A 24271-nucleotide genomic window follows, 5' to 3' on the forward strand; every position below is an offset into this window, starting at 1 on the left:
CTTTTTTTCTGCTGAAAATATCTGATGCTATATCCTGAAACCACATGAGCATTATTTCTATTTTCATACTTACAACACCTTGAAGTGACATTGCGAGTTTTGTGTAAGTGATAAAGTGCATGATAAGGGTGAAGAAATGTCTCAAACTCCATTAAATTATGTGATGCAACTTTATTTAAGATCACCAATCTTTCTATAGTTTCAATCAAGAGATCTGGTGAGTTATGAGACTTGTGAAAGAGAAAACAGTAGAAGATGAGATGCACTGAAAATCTAGTTTATCTTATGTTCAAACACACAGACATACTGCACAAATGACTACAGTTCAGACATAATATAGATGTGATGCATTCTTACACCAATTGTTAGAGGCAGATTTTCCTGGGTATGGGCAGTGAAAGCATTAGCATACATTATAGTTACCACTATACATGACAAACTTCCCAGATGCAGTAAATGAATGAGTGAATGACACCCAAGAGTGATTCTATGTAGTGAACAAACTAGAAAATAAATTGCTGGAAATTATGTTTCAAGTTGTACAAAAGTAAAATGTCTTTGCATAACGTTGGACCTTAAACAATGAACAATAGTAACAGTTAGAAATCAGATTTCAGTACTGAGGAAATTTATTTTTTTTTTAAATCATATAAAAGTAATTCTGTCAATTTAAAAATATAATCTGCCAAATATAGTCCCATAGATTACTACTTGAACTGCATAAGTTATAGTGAAATATGGTAGTCAGACAAAAAATTCCATTATTAGCCAATCAGAAAAGAGAATTCAACAAAGTCAAGAAGTAAACGCTGATCATCAGATGCAGCTTTTCTCCAGATCCTTGGCTGATATCGTTCTCAGAGAGTGAGAGGAGAGGAAGAGGGGAGGGAAGGGCATGGCAGAGGGGGGAGGGGACAGACAGGGGGGGACAGAGATGATGGACGGAGTGTCTGAGAGTGAGCCGTACCCGGCTTTACGTAAATCCCCTGCGCTGGATCCAGGAGAGGCGTGAAAAAACACAGGGGGAGGATCCATGGGGTCGGTGGGAAAGTCTGCACAACAGGAGTAAAAAACAAGCTTTCATTTTGTATTTCACTTTACTGACATGATAAATTCTACTTATATAAAATGCAAATGAAACACTTTCATAACTTATCTTACCAAGATAATATTCAGTTGTTCCACTGGCAGAATTTTTTTTATTTAATTCAAGCAAAAAATTCTTCCAATGGAACAAGTGAAAATTATCTGTAAGACTTTCTGGAAATAAGATTTTCAAGATCTATTGTCCAAAAATAAGTTCTTATATCTCACTGAAAAGTTACTCTTTAGGTGATGATGTCTTATTTTAAGTGTGATGAGATATTTTGACTAGAAATAAGAAAAATATACTTGGTAAAATTTTGATTTTTGCAGTGAACAAACACTGTTCAGAAATCTGGAGAAAAAAAAAAACACATCTACATTAAAATCTTCTTCTCATTTTTTTTTTTTTTTTTTCATCTTTCCTCTACAGGTTCCTCAGGCAACTAAAGAGGTGTCTCATGAGGTACATTTACCTCATGAGGATCTTTTAATTAATTTCTTTTAACACAGCTTGATATATAGACATCCAAAAATCCCTAAAAATCATGGCTGAATATTCCCTTGGTGTGAATACGAGAGTCCAGCTCAGCACCAGTCTGCTAAAAATCTGTTTATCTGCTGTGAGAAGATGCATGTTTTCTGTGAATGACTGCTATAAACAGTACCTGGGTCATCATTAAGCTGAGTGTGCAGATATTGCTGTTTGGTGTAGAACTTGTTGTAGATACAATACACAGCAGCCATTAGAGCGAAGGTCCCCATGGAAGCAGCGATGAAAAGGCCCACTTTGGCATTATCTTGGTCTACATGACCATCTGTGGATCCAAAAACAAAGACCTTTAGTGGATGCTCTAGACTCAACATTCAACATTCAAGATTCTTTATTGTCATTCAACATTGGTATGATGAATGAAATTGCACAAGATCGACAGCGAATGAACATTTAAAAACACACACATTTAAAATAGAAAGTAGAAAACGGAGCAAAGTGCCAATAATTATAATAAATGAATAAACTTAGAAGAGGAGGAGGAATGACTGAATGTAAACAGATTATTGCATGTTTTATTTCGGTATTTGTACTTTATGTTGTAGTAGTAGATTGCATGGCTGAGTGTTGTAATGTTACTGTATTTGTACATAATGAGCTGCACCAGAGTGGGTTATTGTTCAGTGGTGGTTTGAGTTATTTAGTCTTACTGTGTCCAGGTAGGAACTGGTTCTGATGGTTCTGACTCTGATGCTCTCCCACCTGTTTTTGTTTTTGTTTGTTTTTTTTTCCCTAAACCCACCACCACCACCCCTCTTCGGAGGACAACTTTATTTTGAATTACAGCTTGTGTTTAAGTAACAATCTCCAACTTCATATTCACATGTTTATGATGCTCTCCCACCTGATGGAAGGAAGACAAACCCCCTCCACCACCAGTGGATGGTCTACACCAGGGGTGTCTCATTTCTAGTCAAAATATCTCATCACACTTAAAATAAGACATAATCACCTAAAAAGTAACTTTTCAGTGAGATATAAGAACTTATTTTTAGACAATAGATCTTGAAAATCTTATTTCAAGAAATCTTACCAAGATCATTTTCATTTGTTCCACTGGGAGATTTTTTGCTTGAATTAAGAAAAAAAAAAAAAAATCTTGAATTAAGTAAAAAATCTGCCAATGGAACGAGTGAAAATTACCTTGGTAACATTCCAAAAATACAATTTTCAAGAACTGTTGTCTATAAATAAGTTCTTATATCTCACTGAAATGTTACTTTTCAGATGATTATGTCTTATTTTATGTGTGATGAGATATTTTGACTAGAAATGAGAAAAATACACTTGGTATGATTTAGATTTTTACAGTGTGTCAAACTCATTTTAGTTCAGGAACCACATACAGCCTAATATGATATAAAGTGGGCTGGACCAGTAACTTAATATAAATAATAGGAGAAGAACTTATAAATAATGCCAACTCCAAAGTTTCCTCTATGTTTTTAAGTGAAATAAATAAAATTCAGTAGGCTAATGAAAAGGTTTACATCTACAAACTATACTTGAACATAACATGAACAAATATAAACAACCTGAAAATTTTTAAGAAACATAAGTGCAATTTTAACAATATTACACCTTAGTTTATCATTTATACATGTGCATTACAACGTACAGATCACAGTGGCTCTACAAATACACAAAACATTTAGTAACAGGTAGAATATTGGTAAAATTCCACATCATTCTCTTAAGATGTTTCAGGTTCTTCATATTTGTTCAGATTATTCACATTTTTTGTAAAATGTTTGTCTGTAAATGTAAACATTTTTGTGTAATTTTATGTTTTTTTTTACACTAAACCAAAGAGGAAAATTTGCCGTTTTCATTATTTATAGGTTGTTATGATACTATTTTACTGGCCTGACCCACTTTAGATTGAACTGACCTAAAATGATTTTAACATCCTTGATTATTAATATCTTGTGTGATTTTTGCATTTCACAAATTCATTCCACAGGCTGCCCCTGGGCCGCATGTTTGACACCTGTGGTCTACACCAACAATCCACAGTGAGTGGATGAAAGTTGATGCTAATTGTTTTACAGTCTCAGTTCAATGCAAGTTAACCCTTTAACCCCTGAGACATTATTCCAGGTAAATGTGCTGCTGTGAATTTGTGTCTGTTTCAGTGTCATTAAACCTGCTGTGAGTATGTGCTTGTGTTCCTTTTCTTCAGTGGTTTTGCTTTACTGTGTGTTTTAGGGTCAAAACAGGGTGGAATAACAGAAAAAGACAAAGCCAGGAATTGAAGTTTGACAGATTTTTACCAAATAAGGCACAAGGAATGTACATCAATAAGAGATTTAGGATGTTTAATGAACTGTGAACTGGAACACACTGAACAATAACAAGTATTTTTACCCAGTAGTTTTTGTTTTGGGACTCTTCCTTTTTTTTTTTTTTTTTTTTCTAAATCAGTCCAGCTGCTTTTTTGCACCTGGTTGAACTCCAAAAAGCAGTTGCACGATGAAAACTTGATAAAAACACAGTAATAAATAAATAAATATAGGAAAATCACAGCAACACTACAAACAACAGTAAAAACTAAAAACGACAAGGGAAACGGTGTAAAAAAAAAAAAAAAAAAAAAAAAAAGAAAAGAAAAGAAAAGAAAGAAAAACGCCCAAACTGTCAATTTTTATAGCAAGTCAGTCTGACTCACTGCTCTGTTTTACCCCCATTCCACAGGCGGCGGGGGTGGACTGAGCATGCTCAGATGTCTATGGAAGGAACAAGGTCTATTCTATCAGCACATTTTGAAATTTTTCCTATTTAGCAAATGGTTGAGTTTTTAGGAATATTTAAAATAAATCATACATTCTGAAGGCTCACCACAGACTTTTCAGGGGTTAAAGGGTTAAAGTTTCACAGAAAATAAAACCAAAGTCAGCATCTGTCCTTGTGAAACTGAACCCTGAGCTGATAATTTCATTCACTGAATTTTACAGAGATAATATCCTAATGCAGACTGTGTTTCAGTTCTGCTGAGGAACATTTATTGACACTTACGTGTTCGCTTTGCATTTAAATGTGTGGTTTCGTCTTTTTCCAGCAGGTCCCGGAGGTGCGGTGCAGGAGCAGGTGCTGCCGGGTCCTGGTTGATCTTTTGTTCAGACTGCAGGGTGCTCTGGGAGCTGCCCAGTGGAAACACCAGCAGCAGGTACAGAGCGGCCACACCCGCCATGTGGATCATCCAGAGGAACACTTACAGAGCAGAGTTCAACTGCAAAAACACAAGAAGGGGAAACTAGAGCCATACTTTCACTGTGATTAGAGTGTCTGAGCTGACATAAGAGCATTCATGGACACACTCAGCCATGATTAGATAAACCGTCATCCATCTTTAAGTTTTTTACACCCCAGTGAAAGAAAATACATACTCAGTTTTTTCATATGAGGTCAGGAAAACTAAATAAATAAATCTAGCCGTAACCCCTTGAATAAAAAAAAACATAAACCAAACTCCTTTGAACAAAAGAAGCACCTTTCTGCCTGAAATCTCGTAAAAAGTGTGAATCTTTCTATTATTAATATGTCATAAATGATACCAGTTGTAAAGGGGAAACATCCTACTGATAAGTAAAATATAGGCCAGTGCACTGAAATGTAACACAAATATGTGCTTTTTTTAGAGGTTCTGACACCTTAAATCCCTCTGTAATGCTTAAAACAGCAGCACTGCAGTGGTTTAACATGTCCAGCTTATTTTTTAGGATTTAACAATAAGGCCTCATAAATTACATAATGACATGTCTACCTCACACACACTCACAGATTCTACTTTACAGAAAGAGCTGTTGCATTTTAGATGGATGTTGTCAGTTGTGTTTACCTGAGGTTGAGGTGTTGAGATGTCGTTCTCCTCTTTGTCGGGTGTTGTTGCAGTCGTCTCTGCCTCGTCGACTGGCTGAGTGTGACTGCATCCAAGACGACTGAACTCTCCAGACACCTAATATTTCCAATGGGACACCGGTGGGTACTCCTCCACACAAGCTTATGCATGCACTGGAGATAAGTGGCTCCAGTTTGAGCCTCACACAGCAGGTGCAGAAAAGGAGGAACATAAGAAGAATACGCTCTGGTGTGAACCCACTTTCTGCACTTTGGAAGTTTATATGTTGAATTTGTAGTTTACAAAGACATACCCACAATGAGGCCAGTGATATTTACCCAGAGCAATAATAATGATAATAATAATAATAATAATAATAATAATAATAATAATAATAATAATAATAATAATAATAATAATAATAATAATAATAATATCAACAGGTTTGAGTAGGAAAAAAATGCCAATATCACCCCCTAAGAGAGGAGAGGGGAGGGAAGGAAAGGAAAGGAAAGGAAAGGAAAGGAAAGGAAAGGAAAGGAAAGGAAAGGAAAGGAAAGGAAAGGAAAGGAAAGGAAAGGAAAGGAAAGGAAAGGAAAGGAAAGGGAAAAAAATCCACACTTTGTACATCAGAAAAAAATATAAATGAGATGAACTGCACTGAAATTAAAATAACAAATTCCTAAATAAATTAAGTCTGAACTGCTGAACAATCAATGTAAAAATGACAAATCAATGACTCAACATTAAAAAAAATTTGTTTTACATTTGAGAAACCAAGTTTCTGTGTGTCTGTTATGGAGAACAAAAACAGGACGAGGTTTGTTAGATAATTACAGCTTCATTTGTTAAGTTCAACACTATTTTTCACTATCCATTCATCTCTGCAGTTGAAATTACTTGGGAAAATGTGTGGGTTCTTACACGGAGTCACTGTTTAGAACAATCAATGAAATAATCTACATACCAGAGATTGGATAATTTAATTATTATAATGACAATTACATCATTTATGCCTAATGTAACTGATTTGCATCATAGTTATTGTAGATGTTCTATTCAAAGTTCCCAGTATCTGCATAATTTAAAATCTGCATCACAGCAACAACACAAACATTTTGGTCTTTTAGTTTAGGTGTTTGGGTCGAGTGATACATCCCATCTGTTTCTAGGGTAACACCCTTGAATATAGAAACACATAAGATTAAATAACTTCACTGAGGTCACATGACATGCTGCCTTGAATCCATAAAATAAAACCTGCAGATGGTACACAGCAGACCTGGATAGGAAAACAACAGCGCTCCCTACTGACAGTGAAAAGCACTGCTTCAGTGTCACTGTTGGCTTGGAGGCATATGACAGAGAGTAAAAAAGTTCTCAGACAAATGTAATAAAAAGTTTATTAATCAAAATAACAAAATTATTTTTCTACAAAAGCTCTATGAGAATCTAAACACTTTTGTAATCTGAGTATCCATTGGTAGAGTCCTTCTTTGCAGAATTGCTGGGGCTGTGCACTGCATATTTTGAAATTACATTTGTCTGAGAACTTTTTGACTCTCCGTTGAGTATTTATTATGGAAAGTAGCTATTTATACACACTACCAGTCAAAAGTTTGGACTCACCTTCTCATTTAAATGACATGAGATGGACCGCAGATGGTCAACAAGTGCTCAACATCACTGGGACTGTTGGAAAACATTTCAGTGACTACCTCATGAAGCTCATTGAAGGAATGCCAAGAATGTGCAAAGCAGTAATAAAAGCAAAATGTGGTTATTTTGAAGAATCTAAAATATAAAACATGCTTTGAGTTATGTCACACTTCTTTTAATTACATAATTCCATATGTGTTCATTCATAGTTTTGATGCCTTCAGTGAGAATCTACAATGTAAATAGTCATGACAATAAACAAAAAACAGGTGAGTCCAAACTTCTGACTGGTAGTAAATAAAACATCATCACACAAAAAAATAACAGAATACATATCAGTGTAATGTTATAGTTACAGAGTTATATATATCAGGGTAGAGACTGCGATCTGGTAGGATCGGCGATTCTACCAGTAGAAACTCCGATCAGAGTCTCTACTGGTAGAAACTCCGATTGGGTTAAGGTTAGGGTTAGGGTCAGAGACTCTGATCGGAGTTTCTACTGGTAGAATCGCCGATCCTACCACATCGCAGTCTCTACCCTGACATATACATACTGTTCCTAATAACACAATTAAAATGTTGATCACAAACAAGTTACTGTGTTCTTTTTGTTCAAAATAAAAGAAAGTGTTTATATGCAGAACAGATTTGCTCTTTATTGTCATCAGTTTGGTGTTTGTGATCTGTTTAACATCAGAACAGAATAATTTGATTCCAATTTTACAGCAGAATTAAAAGTCTGTCAGTAATCGTCCAGAGTGCTGATGTTAGATGAACACTGCCTGGTTTTAATTTGGTATGTAAATGTATTTAATTGGATTACAGATGAAATCTTTTTTTTTTTTACATTGTAACAGAGTAACTAGTAACCTGTAACCTGTGACAGTTCAATAACCTTTCCACCACTGACGTTCACTTTAAAACTTTTCTGTCATTCCAGTTGTTTATATTATGAGCAGACTACAGTAAACAAAAGGGCTTCGGGGAAAGAATAAAGTCAAGTTTAATTAAATTCAGTGTGTGTACTGGCTGTGTAGTCTACACGACCTGCACACACACAGCTGTTCAAGGACAAAAAGATATGAAAGAAAAAGGAACTGAACCACTTCCTGTGTCTGACAGTCAAAACAGGCTCAGGTTCACTAAGCTCCTGTCTAGGCTGTGAGTAAATGATGTACCTGAAGGTGCTTTGCAGGAGTCGGAGTGAATGTGCAAAAGCTCATGAGCACCACACTCACCAGGCCATGTTCCTTTCTATTGGGGAATGATTTCTTGAATGTTGCTGCTTTTTTTTTTAACCCCTCATCAGTCTAAATGGTTCTAAACTGACTCTTCTACTGTGGATACTCTGGTTGAAATGATCACAAACATTTATGATGTGGAAAGACCTTTTCTGCAAAGGCTGATAAATGATTCATGTATTGACTCAGGCTGGAATAGGTGGAGCAGTTGTCGCCTTAGCATTGTTACTGGGGATTACTCTGAACCACATTTCATTTATTTCATTTCATTTATTTGGATCTCCATTAGCTTTGGCTTAGGCCATCGCTATTCTTCCTGGAGTCCACACCTAACACGATTGTCTTTATACTGCAATACACAAATTATCAAAAAACACCCACACACAAAACAAAACAAAATTAAAGCTGCAAGCGGCATCTAAAGGCCCTCGCCACGGGCACGTCCAGTAGAAGTATGTCCATCGTTCAGCAGGTGGCGCTCTAGCACCAACTTTCAATGTCTTCTGATGAATGGGTGTAGGCCTGGGAGATTGACAACTGATTCACATTTGAGGGAAATCATTGTTCGTATGTCCAAACTACAGAAATTTTTGTATAAGTAAATCTGTAGGGGGCGCTATGGAGCCCATATTCAATTTGTTCCATTGAATGGGTGTAAGCCTGTGAGATGTACCACTGAGTCAAATTTGAGCCAAATCGGTGTTCGTATGTCCGAGCTGATGCAATTTTCGTGAAGGTAAATTTGTAGGGGGCGCTATTGCGCGAAATGGCATTTTCTTTTGATAAATGGGTTTAGGCCTGGGAGATTGACAACTGATTCAAATTTGAGCCAAATTGGTGTTCGTATGTCTGAAGTGAAGTAATTTTCGTAAAGGTAAAATTGTAGGGGGCGCTATAGCGCCAAATTTAAATTTTTTCTAATAAATGGGTGTAGGCCTGAGAGATAGATGTCTGAGTCAAATTTGAGCCAAATCGGTGTTCGTATGTCCGAACTGAAGCAATTTTAATAAAAAAATTTTAAAAAAAACTTGTAGGGGGCGCTGTAGTGCGAAACTGCAGTTTCTTTTGACAAATAGGTATAGGCCTGGGAGACAGAAGTCTGAGTCAAATTTAAGCCAAATCGATGTTTGTATCTCCAAACTGATGTCATTTTTGTAAATGTACATTTGTAGAGGGCGCTATTGCGCGAAATTTCAATTTCTTTTAATAAATGGGTGTAGGCCTGGGAGATGGACGTCTGAGTCAAATTTGAGCCAAATTGGTGTTCCTATGTCTGAGCTGAAGCAATTTTTGTAATGGTAAATTCCCGAAGAAACTTTGCAAATTTTACGACGTCGTCACACAAAAACGGTCGCACCAATCCCCAAAATTCGGCTAACTTTTGATGCCCCACGTCTCTAGATACTGTACACCGATTTTCAGCTCATTCGGCAAAAGGCCAAGGAGGAGATAGTTAAAATACGACGTCAGCGAAAACGCTGACTCAGCATTTTGGAAATTTCAATCCAATATGGCCGACTTCCGGTTGGTTTAGGGGCGTGGCCACAATAATATTTTTTGTTTGTCTCCTCATGATGAATCTGTGTACCGATTTTCGTGGCTCTACGACAAACTTTATGTTGGACATGCTCCCATTGACATAATGCATTTCCACTTTTCAAGGGGGCGCTGCAGCAACATTTCTTTACCGACATCTACGAAACCTATATGTAAATTCAATTTTGCACATTTCTGAATTTTGGGCAAAATTTGGTGAGTTTTCATAAATTTTCAGGGGGTCAAAATTGAGCTCAAAGCGCAGGAGAAAGAAAAATAAGACAAAAAAAAATATATTAAAAAAAAAAAAAATAATAATAATCTGAGCAAGAACAATATAGCCATTTCCGTGGCAACCACATATTTGGCCTTATTTGAAAGCTCTCGAGGTCCCCCACATGTCTGTGGGGTCAGATGTCACGTGTCGTGCACTTACACCTACATGACTGACCCCGAGTGCGCGTCTCCCATTGACTCCCATTCATTCTGAGCAGGTGTAAATATGCGATTTGTGCACATGTCATATACATCTTCGGAAAGGTCTCAGTGCCGTGAATGTGAATATGTGTGAGAGTGGCAACAGTGGCGAAAGGCGACCGCGTCACTGGCGATTTTGTCCCCATGCGCCCACTGCAGACTCAATAGGCCCTGCGCCGGCTTTACTCGGCTCGGGCCTAAAAACACAAACAACTAAAAACGATTCATCCCAATTACTAAACAAAAACCACATACATGTTGTACAGGACCTAGTTCCATTAACAGTACCTCCCAAACAGTAATTTTTAGCATACTTTGGAAATGGTCAGATATATTTCAGTTATATATCAATATAATGTCAATCAAATATACATTAGCAGACACCGAGCATTGTTTTGCAAATAAATACTTTCAGTAATTCTTTAAATCTGTATTTATTTTCTTGAATGATACGTCCCGGCAGAGCATTCCATATCCCCATGGCTCTATACATGTGTATAATACACACTGTGTGTGTATATATATATATATATATATATATATATATATATATATATATATATATATATATACACACACACACACACACGTATATATATATATATAATTAAATAAAAAACAGGACTGTTTACATATACTGCTGAAAAGCTTTAATAAGAAATGGCAACAATATATTACAAAGCAAAGACATTATATTACATTTTCTCAAAAATTCATTTTATACAGGTTTACACACCACATACACTAACAACAAAAACTATACACATACTGGAATGCATTAACGTTTCATTCAGTCTGCCTCACTGTGAAGGCACTTTTTAATAAATCTCCTATGTAAAAATGAACATCTATATTCAGAAAATATATAACATACACATGACCATGATGTGGCTTCAAGAGAAATTGTAGAAACTTTAGAATAAATGTAAAAGATTATCTCATAACAGCAGTTCAATGTGTAGAAAAGCAGTACTTAGTGCGACTCATTCTGCCTTAAACATGCAGCAGGTTTCTTTCTAAACCCTAAAAAACATGACTTTTACCATTTATAAAGTACACACAATCCCACAGAAAACAACATATTTCTCATAACATTTGTTCATTGTGTTATATTCATACTTACATTACAAGTTTCTCTCCAGTATTTGTACCGTGGTGCCACTTAGAGCACTTTGATGATTATCCGACTCATGACACACTTCCACACACTCAATACACTGTCTCAGGTCTGATGATTTGACACTGATGAACGGAACTTTCACCCTCACATATGATCACACGTTTCAGGATGTTTTTTAATCTGTAAACATGATTATACGAGACAATAGTATAAATACTGTAGCTGTCCGACCGCATTAGCTCGTCTCCTGGTTGTAACAGTCTTGGTGAAAAACGTTCTTTTGAGCTCAGCAAGTCATTTTCTAAGCATCTCTTTTCTTCACCTGCTGACATCAGTACTTTAGAGACGAAAATACAGCAAAAGACCTTGACTCAAACAATACACACGCATCTGCGCCATGTGCAAAGTGTGTGTCGCTGTCTTACACACAAATGTAGCAGTGACACCATTTCTTCCTTGGAACTCAAACTATAATTGAAACGAACGCAACACAAATCATTTTCTAGATGTGTGATGTCCACTTTGTTTTTGGTTGACAGGAGGATGTTGGGCTGCAGCTGTCGAACTTACGCCCCTTTTATTGTTAAAATGCTGAACCACACCTAACTGCAGGAACATCATTTATATCTATGGCTTAAAAAAAAAAAAAAAAAAAAAAAAAAAAAAAGTTTTTGCTCACTGGGACAACCCCTAAATGATTTAAGTCATATAAACATAAAATGTTTGTTCTATTTTCTCATATTATATTAAAAATGTCACTTAAAATATGTTCTTGTTGGAGCAGTGGCAGTTTTAAGAAAATGAGTATCCTCTGGATACATTTTGACAAAAGTGGAAATGTTTTCATAAATATTTAAATAAACTCAAATGTTGCTTAAAAGGCTGCTGGACTTGTGATTGTAGTTCAGGTCCATATACCAATGTTTCACGTCACAGGTCCAGTGTTCAAGAAAACAAAGCAGCGGTCCCGTTCATTTGGTCCAGCTCAGACAGTTCTGTGAGGGGGGTTTCACACTTATCATCGGTGCTGACGATGCTGTACTGGCCGTTCTCTGCATCTCTGGTTGGTGGTTTTGTCCTGTCCTGTAGAACAGTGTGGATGAAGCCCAGTGGGACGGGCATCATGGCAAATATGATGAGTAAAGCCAGGACAGCCAGAGCCCAGCCGGGGTACTCCAGGTCCTCCTCAGAGGCCTGAAATAAAGACACAGGATCAGTTAAAAATGATATTTAAGTCAAAAGGGTTTCACAAAAACTACTGCAGAGCCTGGATCTTTCTGACATTATAAAATACAGCGACTGATTGAACTAAATTACTGTGGGACCACAGTGGAGCTATGTGCATTCAGAGTGTACATCACAGCTTTAAATTGGCTATAAAGTGCCCCTGAAAATATGGTCTTTCAATGAAATTGATACATCATTGGTTATTTGAACAATTAGAACTACACAGTGGTGGAAAACAGTTTGTGTTCACCCCATGCATTTGTGACATCTTGCATTAAGAATCACTCATGTCATTGAACTCATGTCATTGTGTATTATTCCATTCTCCAAAGCCACGCGCTCCCTTCTGCACATGCTCTGTTCCATCAATGTCAAACCTGGATGTTTCAACAAGATAATGAAATACATCTAGGTCATGACATGTTGAAACTGTCAAGGATTTAGTTTTTTACTTTTTCTTGTTAACATTAACAAAAAATATATATATAATTTACATTTGTTTGTGTCTGTCTGATGCAGTCACACCTTTTGAAACAAACAAAAAAATTTCTGCAAATATTTCATGTTGATATTTGGGATTTTGCAAAATTTTAAGGGTGTCTGAAAAACTTTTTTCCATTGCTGCAATTGCACCAGTGAACTGATTTCAGGATGTCTTCATTGTGTTTTTACAGCAGAAATGAACAAAGAGAAAATAAGAGAACATTTTTGTCATTATCTGATCCAACTGTTACTTAGTGAGATGCCAATGGCTGCAGAAAATATGTATGATTCACTCTTTCCTTAAATAACAGTAAACTGTGCTTTACAACAAACAGCATTTGGATCCTAGGATGTGTTTTTTTTTTCCATACCTTCTCTTGGTTCCACGCCTTATAAGTGGGGGGTTTAATACCCATGCGGATAATGGTGGCTAACAGCAGCCCCAGCATAGCAAGTAGGCAAATGTATTTCCAGAGGTATTTGTAAATGACATGTGGACGCCATCCCAGCATTCCCTGAATGTCGTCAAGGAACCTTCAAAACCAGAAGGTCAAAGGTGAATATACATTTCTTTGAGGTACAGCTAAGTTAAAAAAAACCAAACAAACATACATACATTTATCAGTCTGACTTTTTAGTTCAAATAGTGAAAGTAGACCTCACCTATCAGCTCCATAGAGCCACGACACACTGAACGTCTCAAAAACCACCACGATGATGAGGGGTAGAGTGGCAGAGTAATCATCAAACATTGTCACAAAGTAGTTCCCACAGCGCTGGGTGAAGAGTAACCCGATCACAAAGCCAATGATGCAGCTGAACACTGCAACGACACAACAGATACGTGAGATTACAACGAGCTCTAAATAACACTGTCTGTGATGAAGGTTATGAAGGGTTAAAAATAATTTCACTCACATCAATAACAATTAAAACAGATGAACTTTCACTTTTCTCCCTTAATCCTGTAATTGTGTCATATTATAACAACATGAAATTATCTGAGGGTACATAACATAGACCTTGATAAAGTATGGAATAAAATAGAATCCCTGACAGTTACACAAGCTCTGCTGTGTGGTTACCGTTAATGATTCATGGTGTACAATGATAAATTTATTTTGCGCAACACAGGACCTTCAATAAATAATAGTTTGAACAATTTATGTCATGTGACATTTCATCCTACGTTTTAGTTTCTATTAGAACTACAAAAAAAAAAAAAGTTGACTAAAACAATTTGTCAAAATAAATTTTTTTTTGCAATCATAAAAAAATTGACCATTTAAAATTTTACTAAAGCAAAACCTACTGTGAAAAACTACATAAATAGAACTAATGAACAGCTTAGGATTTCCTTAATTTCATGTAATTGTTTTTTTTAAGTCCGAATAAGTATACAAATAACACGTTTTATGTTAAGTCATGTCAGTTTGTTCTGCTTTGAGCAGGTGTTTACCGGTGAGTTTGGTCTTGTTGTTGGCCAGAGTTTTGAAGCGGTCCTTTAGGGGGGCCAGGATACCCTCCATAGTGCCAAACATGGTACTGAGGCCCAAGTTGAGCAGCATCAGGAAAAAGAGCGCTGACCAGAAAGGGCTGCCGGGCAGAAGAGTCATGGCCTCTGTAAACGCAATAAAGGCCAAGCCTGTGCCCTCCACACCCTAAACACAAACACACAGAACAACACTTAAGTCTCTACACACACCACGGTTCTTCATGCTGGTGGGTAAAATGTTCATTAAAAGCATCTTCAAAGCAAAATTATGTTGGTCCAAAAACTCACTCTACCTTCTGCATCTCTGTCTCCAGGCTGCAGGCTGTTAGGTTGCCTGGTATTTTGCTTCCGTGCTGTTGAAACCAGGATGAGTAGTGTTGTGTGTTCACAGACTTCGGGTCAGAGATGTTGAAGACTGGCATCAGGCTTTTCTCAACATAACCGCTGTTAAACTGCTCCGATAACTGGTTCAAATTACTGAGAAACAAAAAAATATATATACTCAATGGGGAATAAATCATCCAAAACACAAAAATAAGGTTTGTATTTGTTTCAAGAAGTTACATTTAAAACCCCTTAAAGATAAAGGTCGTTTCAGAGCCATTTCACATCCAACAGCTTTGTTTTGTTTGTATGACTGACTCTTTTTTTAAACATCAGTCCAAAACTTACAAGCTGAGATCTCTACTGTCAATAAAAATGGCAAATGAAAGCTGCTTAATATAAACAACTCCTTCTCATACTTTGAAGGTTTTAGTCACATTACTAACCCATAAAGACCCAAACATCCACCAGCGACCAAAATCATCTACTGATCTAAACTGTTTAATACCTATTGATCCACTAATCCTATTAATCCATGTAAATAATCAGTGTAAAATCCAGTTTGTCATCTTTTCCTGATCATCAGATATGACCCATTTGGACATTCAGAGGCTCCATAGTTAACGTGGAGTTTGATAAATGCCAGTGGATGGACACACCATTTATTTTATGTTCAGCTAATGATAGATTGTGCTGAAAAAGTCACTTTTTCTTCAGTTTTCTCCGTTTTTGATAAAATAACCATCAGCTTTAATCCGAGCTTTTATGAACATCTACATGATCAGTAAATTAAATATAGGAAAATACATAATTTTCCACATAAAAATGCAAAATACAGAGTTTAATATTAGAATAGATGTTGATAAATCACTTAAAAAAGGTTAAAAATAGAAAAAAATTCATTTGGGAACTGCCACATAAGTAGCGCTGGGTCTTTATGGGTTAATTCGGGTTTTATGCATTTTTACCTCCGCCAGGAGGTATTGTGATCGCTTTGCTTTGTGTGTTTGCATGCGTGCGTGTTTGTTTGTTTGTTAGCAAGATAACTCAAAAAGTTATGGACGGATTTTCATGAAATTTTCAGGAAATGTTGATACTGGCACAAGGAAGAAATGATTAAATTTTGGTGGTGATTGGGGGTGGGGTGGGGGGGCCACAGGGGCCCACAGATCTGCCTTGGTGGAGGTCTGCACTCTGAGCGCTTTTCTTGTTGTCTTTTAAAAAAACCTATGAGTACAGTCATGCAAAGGCTTGAATTCATACCTTGAAGATTATTCTTTAATTAAACATACCTGACAATACATTCCATGACTTTGTTTTTGGCACGGAAGCCGAGCACAGCAAACACGACCAGTGTGGCAAGAACAGACGTAAGGAAGTTTATGAAGGAGACAGTGTAAGCGTCACGGTGGCAGTTATTGTTTTTGGGATTGTAGGATGAGTAGGCAATTATGGAGCCAAAACCAAGGCCCAGAGCAAAGAAGACCTGCGTGGCAGCCTGCCGCCAAACCTGTATGTCTTTCCAGATTTCGAGCTGAAAGAGTGAGAAAGTAAGAAGAACAGATTAGTCCAAGAACTCTTACATCTACCTGACTTTTCTACAAACCTGAGATGTTAATTACATACCTTTGGGTAGAACATGTATGTGATTCCTTCCATGGCCCCATCCAGCATGAGTCCTCGGATGAGGAAGCAGAACAAGACTATGTACGGGAAGATGGAGGAGAAATACATCACCTATAAAATAAGGAGGAACAATTACTACCTTTTCCCAAAAGCATTAGAGGAAGATGTCACAGCTTTGTTTTTGCAGATATGTTTTGTACTTTCAGTTAACAGATACAACTCTGCTGACTCCCATTTTAGAAATCATGTTGCTTAAATGCTCAATATTTTCATTTCTTCAATGTCTGCTCCTGTATTTATTAATATTCAGCATGCTCATGTAAATAGGTTTGTCTTTACTGATTGCAATGATATTTCTACTATTATAAAACTGTTTCTCCAGAGATGATGTTTAATCTTAGGAGCATTACTACCTGCTTTTTGTTTTACTCTCAACTTACGGCTTATGTAATTAAGGTGCTTAAATCAGGGCTTATACATCTGACTTCAGCCTAAACAGGATTAAACCTTCCATTTTCAACTGTTCACTTCAATATAAAGTACAGTAAATAATGAACAGAATCTCTTTTCGATGTAATTGTCATCAACCACCAGACCTTCAGAATGAACTGGTTTGGCTGATGCATTAAAGAAACTAAACAAAACCAAAACGAAAATACAAAGGTACTTGAAGATACACACTGGATTCTATCATTTACACTGGGCCAACATCCAAGCCTGACATTCCTCAGATTCCATTACCCACAGAAACATAAGCCCAACACATGACAGGGATTTGACAAAGTCCAAATGTAGCACAACCTGCTAGTGTAGATTTACACCTTTTGTTATTGATCAGGCATCCACCTGGTAAATGTACCTGGGGTCTTTAAGCCTGCCATCTAAAATATATCAGTCTTTAGAATGGTGCCACAGTAGGTCAACCATGTACCTTCACAGAAGATTTGATCCCCTTAAACATTCCCAGGCACACAATGGTCCAGGCGGCCAGCAGACAGCAGACAATGTAAGGATTAAACGAGCCCGTCTCATCAATTGAGTCTGTGATATCCAGAGCTTCACGGTACCAGAAATATGACGTGGGGGAGCTCTTTTCACATTCTTTAACTGGTTGAAAAAGAAGAAAAAGAAAATAATAAACACATAATGAATCGTCTTGTAACAGGAGTAAATGACAATAATTCATGTAATTCCAGTTTTAAACCGTTGTGTGTATTTACCAGTTACATTTCCTTCTTGTGGACACTCTTCCCAAGGTAAAGGTTGCTGAAACGAGTTCCCAAGGTAGAACAGACTCCATGCCAGGATTACATTGTAGTAAAGAGCCACAAAGAAACATACCTGAGGACATTTAAAAACACAATTATTAATGGCATGAAAACTGTGGGTATCAAACAGCAACCAAATACCATTTACACACACACAAACAAATCTTTTTTTTCTAATCAGTTAACATCTTACCACACAGCTGGAGTAGCCAATCCCTGCTAGCCTTGGGGAGATGTACTTCCACACCCCAATGCTACCCTGTCGAATGGCCTGACCAGCCGCCAGCTCCAGGAAGAACAGAGGAATACCCACAACCAGCATTAGCAGCACGTACAGGAGGAGAAAGGCACCTGAGAAGAGGTGACCAGCACTCAGTTAGCAGATGCATATCCTAACACTGGTAGAATTTTAACCATATATATTTATACTAAAAAGCTCTTAAGAGATATTTGTTTTTGCAAATGAAGCAAAGTAACTTTTTAGCAAACCACAATATGAACATGTAATAAGGTCAACTTAAGGCTGCACGAAATTTTAAAAAAAGCAAAAAAAGTGCAGTGTATTTTGACAAATTTGACCTTTATTGATTTGCATATTTTAATTAATTATACTGAAATTTAAATTAAATGTTCAGCCCAGATTCCTGATTCTGTATTTTCAGTTCCATAGTTATATCTATGTTAATAGCCTCCCACAGCTGTGTCTGAAAACACTGACACTGTGTTTACAACAATGAATACTGTACATTCTGCACCCACAACATATGAATTTGGCCGCATGAAACCCACAGGATACTTGTCCTCTTGTACCTCATGTCATGCCGGTGACAGGAATAGCCACTCACCTCCTCCATTCTGATGGCACAAATAGGGAAACCTCCAGACGTTGCCGAGTCCAACACTGAATCCTACTTGTGCCAAAAAGTACTCTAGTTTACTGTTCCATCCTGCTCGGGCAGGAGGCTCAGAGGAGTCTTGTTGATTTTCCTCAACGGCATAACCATTGGGCTCCATGTCAGTGGTCCCCGTCCTGTCATTATCAGTAGGCAAGGGCTGTTTCTCCATCTAAGGCAGAGGCACAAAGACTGTTACAATGTGAAGTAATAAAAGACTGCACTTGATGTTGTGGTAAGACTGATATAATATTGAAATATCTACAAGCTTATCCACAATAATCCAGTACATCTTTCTGAGATGTAGAGAAAATATCCTGTTCATAAACTAAGACTTTTAGGAATTTGCCAGAAGCAGATGTACTTGTCTGACCCCAGCAAACCTTGCAACTCATGATTAATGACTTGCTTCCAGTTATTTGGTGAAGTACATGTATTTACCCTCCTAATTAAGTAGTTTGCTGGTTAGTGCATATTTGCATAGTGGTTAAAAAAGTTAAAACTTAAAAAAAAAAAAAGCACTGCTAACTGAAACCTAAAGTTTTTTTTAGCCATAAAAGAAAAGAACCTGGATTTGTGTAAAAGTTGAACACACTGAACCCTGTTGTCAAGGCCAGTGTATGGTATTTAATAACATAGAGCAATGAACTTGCAGATTCCAACCAAGTAAATATTCCATCTTTATCAATGTGAGAAGTCCCCAGTTACAGCCAGTTATTTTGTCTATCCTGGGCTTTTTAATTGAGGGGATGATAACTCTGCTCCACATAACAGATGACCGTAAAGCACCTTAATACTGAATGCCATCTGCTGTTAACGTGTCTTCTAAATCCTGTTAAATTATACATACCAGACCTTTAAAATGCTACAAAACTGATGAAAACAACAGGCTCTTTTGAGGGTATAGCACCTGAAACTGAAAAAAACTCAATAGAGCCATTCTTACTATAGTCAGTTGTCAATTCAGTATTTTTAACAGAGCAGTTTGAGATGGCTTTAATTATATACAAGCTATATTTCTTCCCATGATGCTTTTCTATAGGTTAGTATTGTGTAGCAGCAGTTCCTAACTCTACTTCCTCCAGTGTTGTGTATAGGTTTTACAGTCAATCAGATAAACTGTATTTAATAATAATCTCTAACTGTATTCAGCATAAAACAGGTGTAAATAACCCCTTACCAGACTGGATGAGTCCACCACACATTTCAATGGCTAAAATAACTGATTTCATTTAGATGCCCACACATATACCTGTAGCATTATAACAGAGCTCATAGATGGAACAGATTAGCATGCCTCAGACTGTGACACATTCTCCGACTGTAATGCCTTTGTATTCTCCCAGTGAGCAGAGAACACGGAACTAAAATAAACTTCAGAAACTCCACTGACCTGGCCACCAGAAAACGTCGAGGTAAAAGAGGAAACAGGAATAAACAGAAGATGTCGACGATGTTTTATGGATTTATAGGTCCTTTATGAAGAGATAACGAGCACGTGCAGCTGCCGTCTGAAGTGTCACTATAATACAACGCACGTCACGAGCCAAGTTATTCTTCTATTTCCTCGACTTCAACGGAACATTCCGTATAGTTTCATATCGACATTAATGTCTATATAAAGACGTAGCTATGATTACGTCTATGTTTAAATACGGCATGTCATCAGCTCCCCGCGTTTATCTTCTACCGCTTTATTTCGCCGTAAGTCGCTCCTTCCTTCCGCTTGATGCAATACATGAACCACACCCACCATATGATGCGTTCACAAGTACAAAAAAAATATGAAAACTCACAATAAAAAACGACATGCAGGTGTTGTCTCGGAACTTAAAGCTATCTGGCTGATACTGAAGATATTTTTAGCTTACAGTTCATGTGTCTTCATATTTGCTTACCCTAAACCCTGCAATTATTTCAGTTATTTATCAGACTGTTCGCACTTACCCTGCTTTCATTTGCAGTGCCTTAAAGCGTAATTGAGTGACATTTTCATATAAAAAAGTTAAAGTTCCCATTTACATAGGTCTAGTGAAGTATCCAATCCTTGCCTCAATGAAAGACTGACCTTACATTTTTTAGGAAATGTAACTATGTAAGTGTAAGTATACCTACTGAACATTAATAACTACTTTTAAACTACTGCAAGCATCGTCTTAATATTTCAAGCGACGATAAAATAAATAAATAAAAAAAAAAACAGTTGCGGCTGATTCAGCTTTAAAATGAAAACTACAACTGATATTTACAATTTTCTACACAACCGAATCCGTGTGGCTCACGAGGGGCCCTGAACGCCGCATAAGCTTAAAATCCTCTTAGATTTTATTTTCCAACACGTGTCCGTGTGGTGCCAGGTAAAGCAGCGGGCTTTCATTATTTACCGTCCTCTGAGATCTGCGTCTTTCTCCAGAATACAAATATTACACGTGGCAGAATTTCCCCTTGTATGTTTTATTCTGAGACAGTTCCTTGCAGCTGCCCAGTGTTTTCTTTATCAGATCTCACATTAAAAAGTGTTCAACATGACCGAAACGTGTCATCTGATGCAGTTAATAGAGTGAGTTATCGTGTGTTTTCTATTCGGCTGAAAAAATCTGACAAAAAAAACTAAATGTAATATCAATAATCCGATATAGCAAACTTTCAACATTCTTTTAGACGTGGAAATGTGTTAATTGCATATTTCAGTAAACACAAACCGTGCACAGTGACACTACACTGCCACGGCCACGCACACTGCCACGTATGCCTGCATCACAAGCAAATAAAACACAGTCTACCCCAAATGCAAACATGTAAATAAACAACAGGTTATTTTATGCGCTGTCAAATAACAGTATGTCGTGATTACCTTGTGGTGTAAAAGTTTCGTTGTTTAGTTGTCCTTAGATGTCCTTAAACCAAAGTCAACGTGGTGACCGTTCTGTCTGCTGCCTCACCTGACTCCGCCTTTCAACCTCCAAATGTTATGAAATGTGACACCCCATTTTCCACTTTCACAGGTCTATAATTATGCACAACCCAGTGTTATCATTACAGATGCAGATAATGGCAACAGTTCCCCTTTAACAGTTTTCAACATGCAATAAATGCTTTTATTAATGGTTGATCAATTTTGCAATATTCAATTTAAATTGCAACTTTGGAAAAACAAATACATGATCCTATTATGTCTTACATAACCTCAGGTCTGCTGTCAGTGGTGGATGTAGAAAATTTCACATGGGACGGCAAGATGTTGGTATATAAAAATGACATATGTATGTAAATGAATTCAACAGACAATCCACAATAATTATTTTAAAGTATTTATTGTTCTATAATAAGTGTTCTTATTAGACAACAGAATCAAGACCAGCATTCAAACAAGATAAAACTGTGCTTCTATCAAAAAGTAAAACTGTTAATAAGAAAATTAAAATATTGCGCTACCAGTAAAAGTTTTGCGTTGTGTAAAAAAAAAAAAAAAAAAAAAAAAAGTAGTTGTCTCTAAAACTGTACAGAGTAGAAAAATAACACTTTTAAAATCAGTTTTGGTTACTTTAGCTTAGAAGCTTGTTGACTTATTGGCAATTTGTTATAATTTACAACGTTAAGAACACAAAACTAAGGGGGTCAACTGGGAGGCATGAGTCTGCAATGGGGGGAAGCTGTTCCCCTGCCCCTGTTAGCTGTTCTAATAGAAAATAAACCAAGGTCATAAGTTCTAAGGTCTGGGATAATGTGGTGTAATGTAATGCAGTAATGTAAATTCTTATAAATGGCTTATAAACAATACATAAATGATTAGAAATAATATTTTAAAAAGGTGTATATTACATGCTGTAAGATCTCCAGGGTGTCCCATAAGTCTCCATACATAGGAGACATAATACATATGGTTCTAACATGTATTTCTTTATATTTCTTCTTTATAGTTCTTCAGCAGTGGAGGACACGCATTGAAATGTGTTCCCGACAAAATGGCAGTCATATAGAGCATATTATATAAATAAAAATGATTTATGTCAAGAAACGTTTATTTTTCCTATGTGTGGAGACTTATGGGACACCCTGTATATTAAAGTGCCTAATCCGAAACTTGTACTATAATAAAATAACATATTAATTAAAATGGCAAAATTTAAATGGTAGTTATAGCACTTCTAAAATTCAGAGAAAAAGACCATATATGTACTCAAGGAGAACAATCTTAGGGGTCTCCCTATAAGGGACAGTGGTGTGAAAGTGTCTGAGGAAATACATCATTAAAAGAGAATCTGAAAGTTGACACTGGAGGAATTTCACAAGTCTTAACTGGGCTTCTAACAGACACCTACCAGATGACCTCAGACCAGGGTCAGGATACAGGAGTCGGGGTCTCACTGAGGGATTGTGGAGCTAGAACCTCAAATGTGGAGATGGGTGGTGGCATGGAAATTCATACATTCAGTCATTTTTTAAAATCCTTGACAGGGTACAGAGGTGCTGAAACATATCCCAGCTGGTTGGCATACAGGTTAATTCATTAATAAATACACTTGTGGGACTAAAAATGAAAGATCAGCAGCAGAGGACAAAACAATAACAAGTGCAGTTTTAAAATGTTCACCAGGACAGTGTCAGGGATGACCCTCAGAGCAACTGCATTTGTGCTTGTTTTTTTTTTTTAAATTACGAATCTTTATTTTTGAGTATATTACATGCGAACATGCAACACACACCAAAACTGACCCACTCCTTTTAATCCATCACTGGCAGGAACACACCATACACTGCAGACAGGGGCACTGGGAACAAATTGGAGGTTAAATATCTTGCTCAAGGGCACATCAGCCAATAATTTGCCAGTCTTGGGAATCAAACTGTCAACCCTTCAGTCACAAGCTGCTTTTCCACCTGCCTAGGCCACAGCTGCCACCCCTCCTAAAAAATAAATCCAAATTGAAATTTCTAAAATAATAATAACTAGAAAAGCACTCAGAGAGCACAGACCTCCGCCAAGGCAGATCATTTCCCCCCAATCAGCACCAAAATGTAATCATTTGTTCCTTGTGCCAGTATCAGCATTTCCTGAAAATTTCATTAAAATTCTTACGTAACTTTTTGAGTTATCTTGCTAACAGACAGACAGACAGACAGACAGACAAAACAAACCCCAATGAAAACACAGCGGAGGTAAGAAGAAGAAGAGGAAGAAGGAGGATGTGAAGAAGAAGAAAAAGAAGAAGTAGAAGAGAAAGAACAAGGAGGAAAAGAAGAAGAGAAAGAAGGAGAAGAAGAAGAGAAACAGGAAGTAGAATGAGAAGAAGGAGGTAAAGAAGAAGGAGAAGAAGAGGAGAAAGAAGAAGGAGGAGGATAAGAAGAAGAAGATGAAGGAAGAGAAGGAGGAGAAGAGACAGAAGAAGAAGATGAGGAAGAGAAGAAGAAGAAGAAAGAGGAGGAGAAGAAGGAGGAGGAGGAG

At 37.0% G+C, this 24271-nt stretch overlaps 1 protein-coding gene across 4 annotated transcripts; it reads right to left on the reverse strand.

Annotated features, from left to right (window-relative positions):
- Window positions 1-11024: 11024 nt before the first annotated feature.
- On the reverse strand, window positions 11025-21780 carry LOC115439299 (sodium-dependent neutral amino acid transporter B(0)AT2-like). 4 transcript variants are annotated; one of them, XM_030163122.1, is made up of 12 exons: window positions 20219-20553; window positions 18778-18997; window positions 18126-18283; window positions 17885-18005; window positions 17596-17765; window positions 16665-16775; window positions 16331-16572; window positions 15008-15191; window positions 14679-14880; window positions 13883-14042; window positions 13591-13753; window positions 11025-12703 (listed from the first exon to the last, which is right to left on the reverse strand). In XM_030163122.1, the coding sequence occupies exons 2-12, from the start codon at window positions 18995-18997 to the stop codon at window positions 12455-12457; spliced, it is 1980 nt and encodes a 659-aa protein (XP_030018982.1). In that variant the 5' UTR covers window positions 20219-20553; the 3' UTR covers window positions 11025-12454. The 4 variants fall into 4 exon arrangements, with proteins under 4 accessions (XP_030018982.1, XP_030018980.1, XP_030018979.1 ...); XM_030163119.1 differs by lacking the exon at window positions 20219-20553 and adding an exon at window positions 21680-21780 and having other exon boundaries at window positions 12455-12703; window positions 17596-17771; XM_030163118.1 differs by having other exon boundaries at window positions 12455-12703; window positions 17596-17771.
- Window positions 21781-24271: the final 2491 nt, after the last annotated feature.

This window comes from Sphaeramia orbicularis, chromosome 19, assembly GCF_902148855.1.
Source record: "Sphaeramia orbicularis chromosome 19, fSphaOr1.1, whole genome shotgun sequence".
Taxonomy (NCBI): Eukaryota; Metazoa; Chordata; class Actinopteri; order Kurtiformes; family Apogonidae; genus Sphaeramia; species Sphaeramia orbicularis.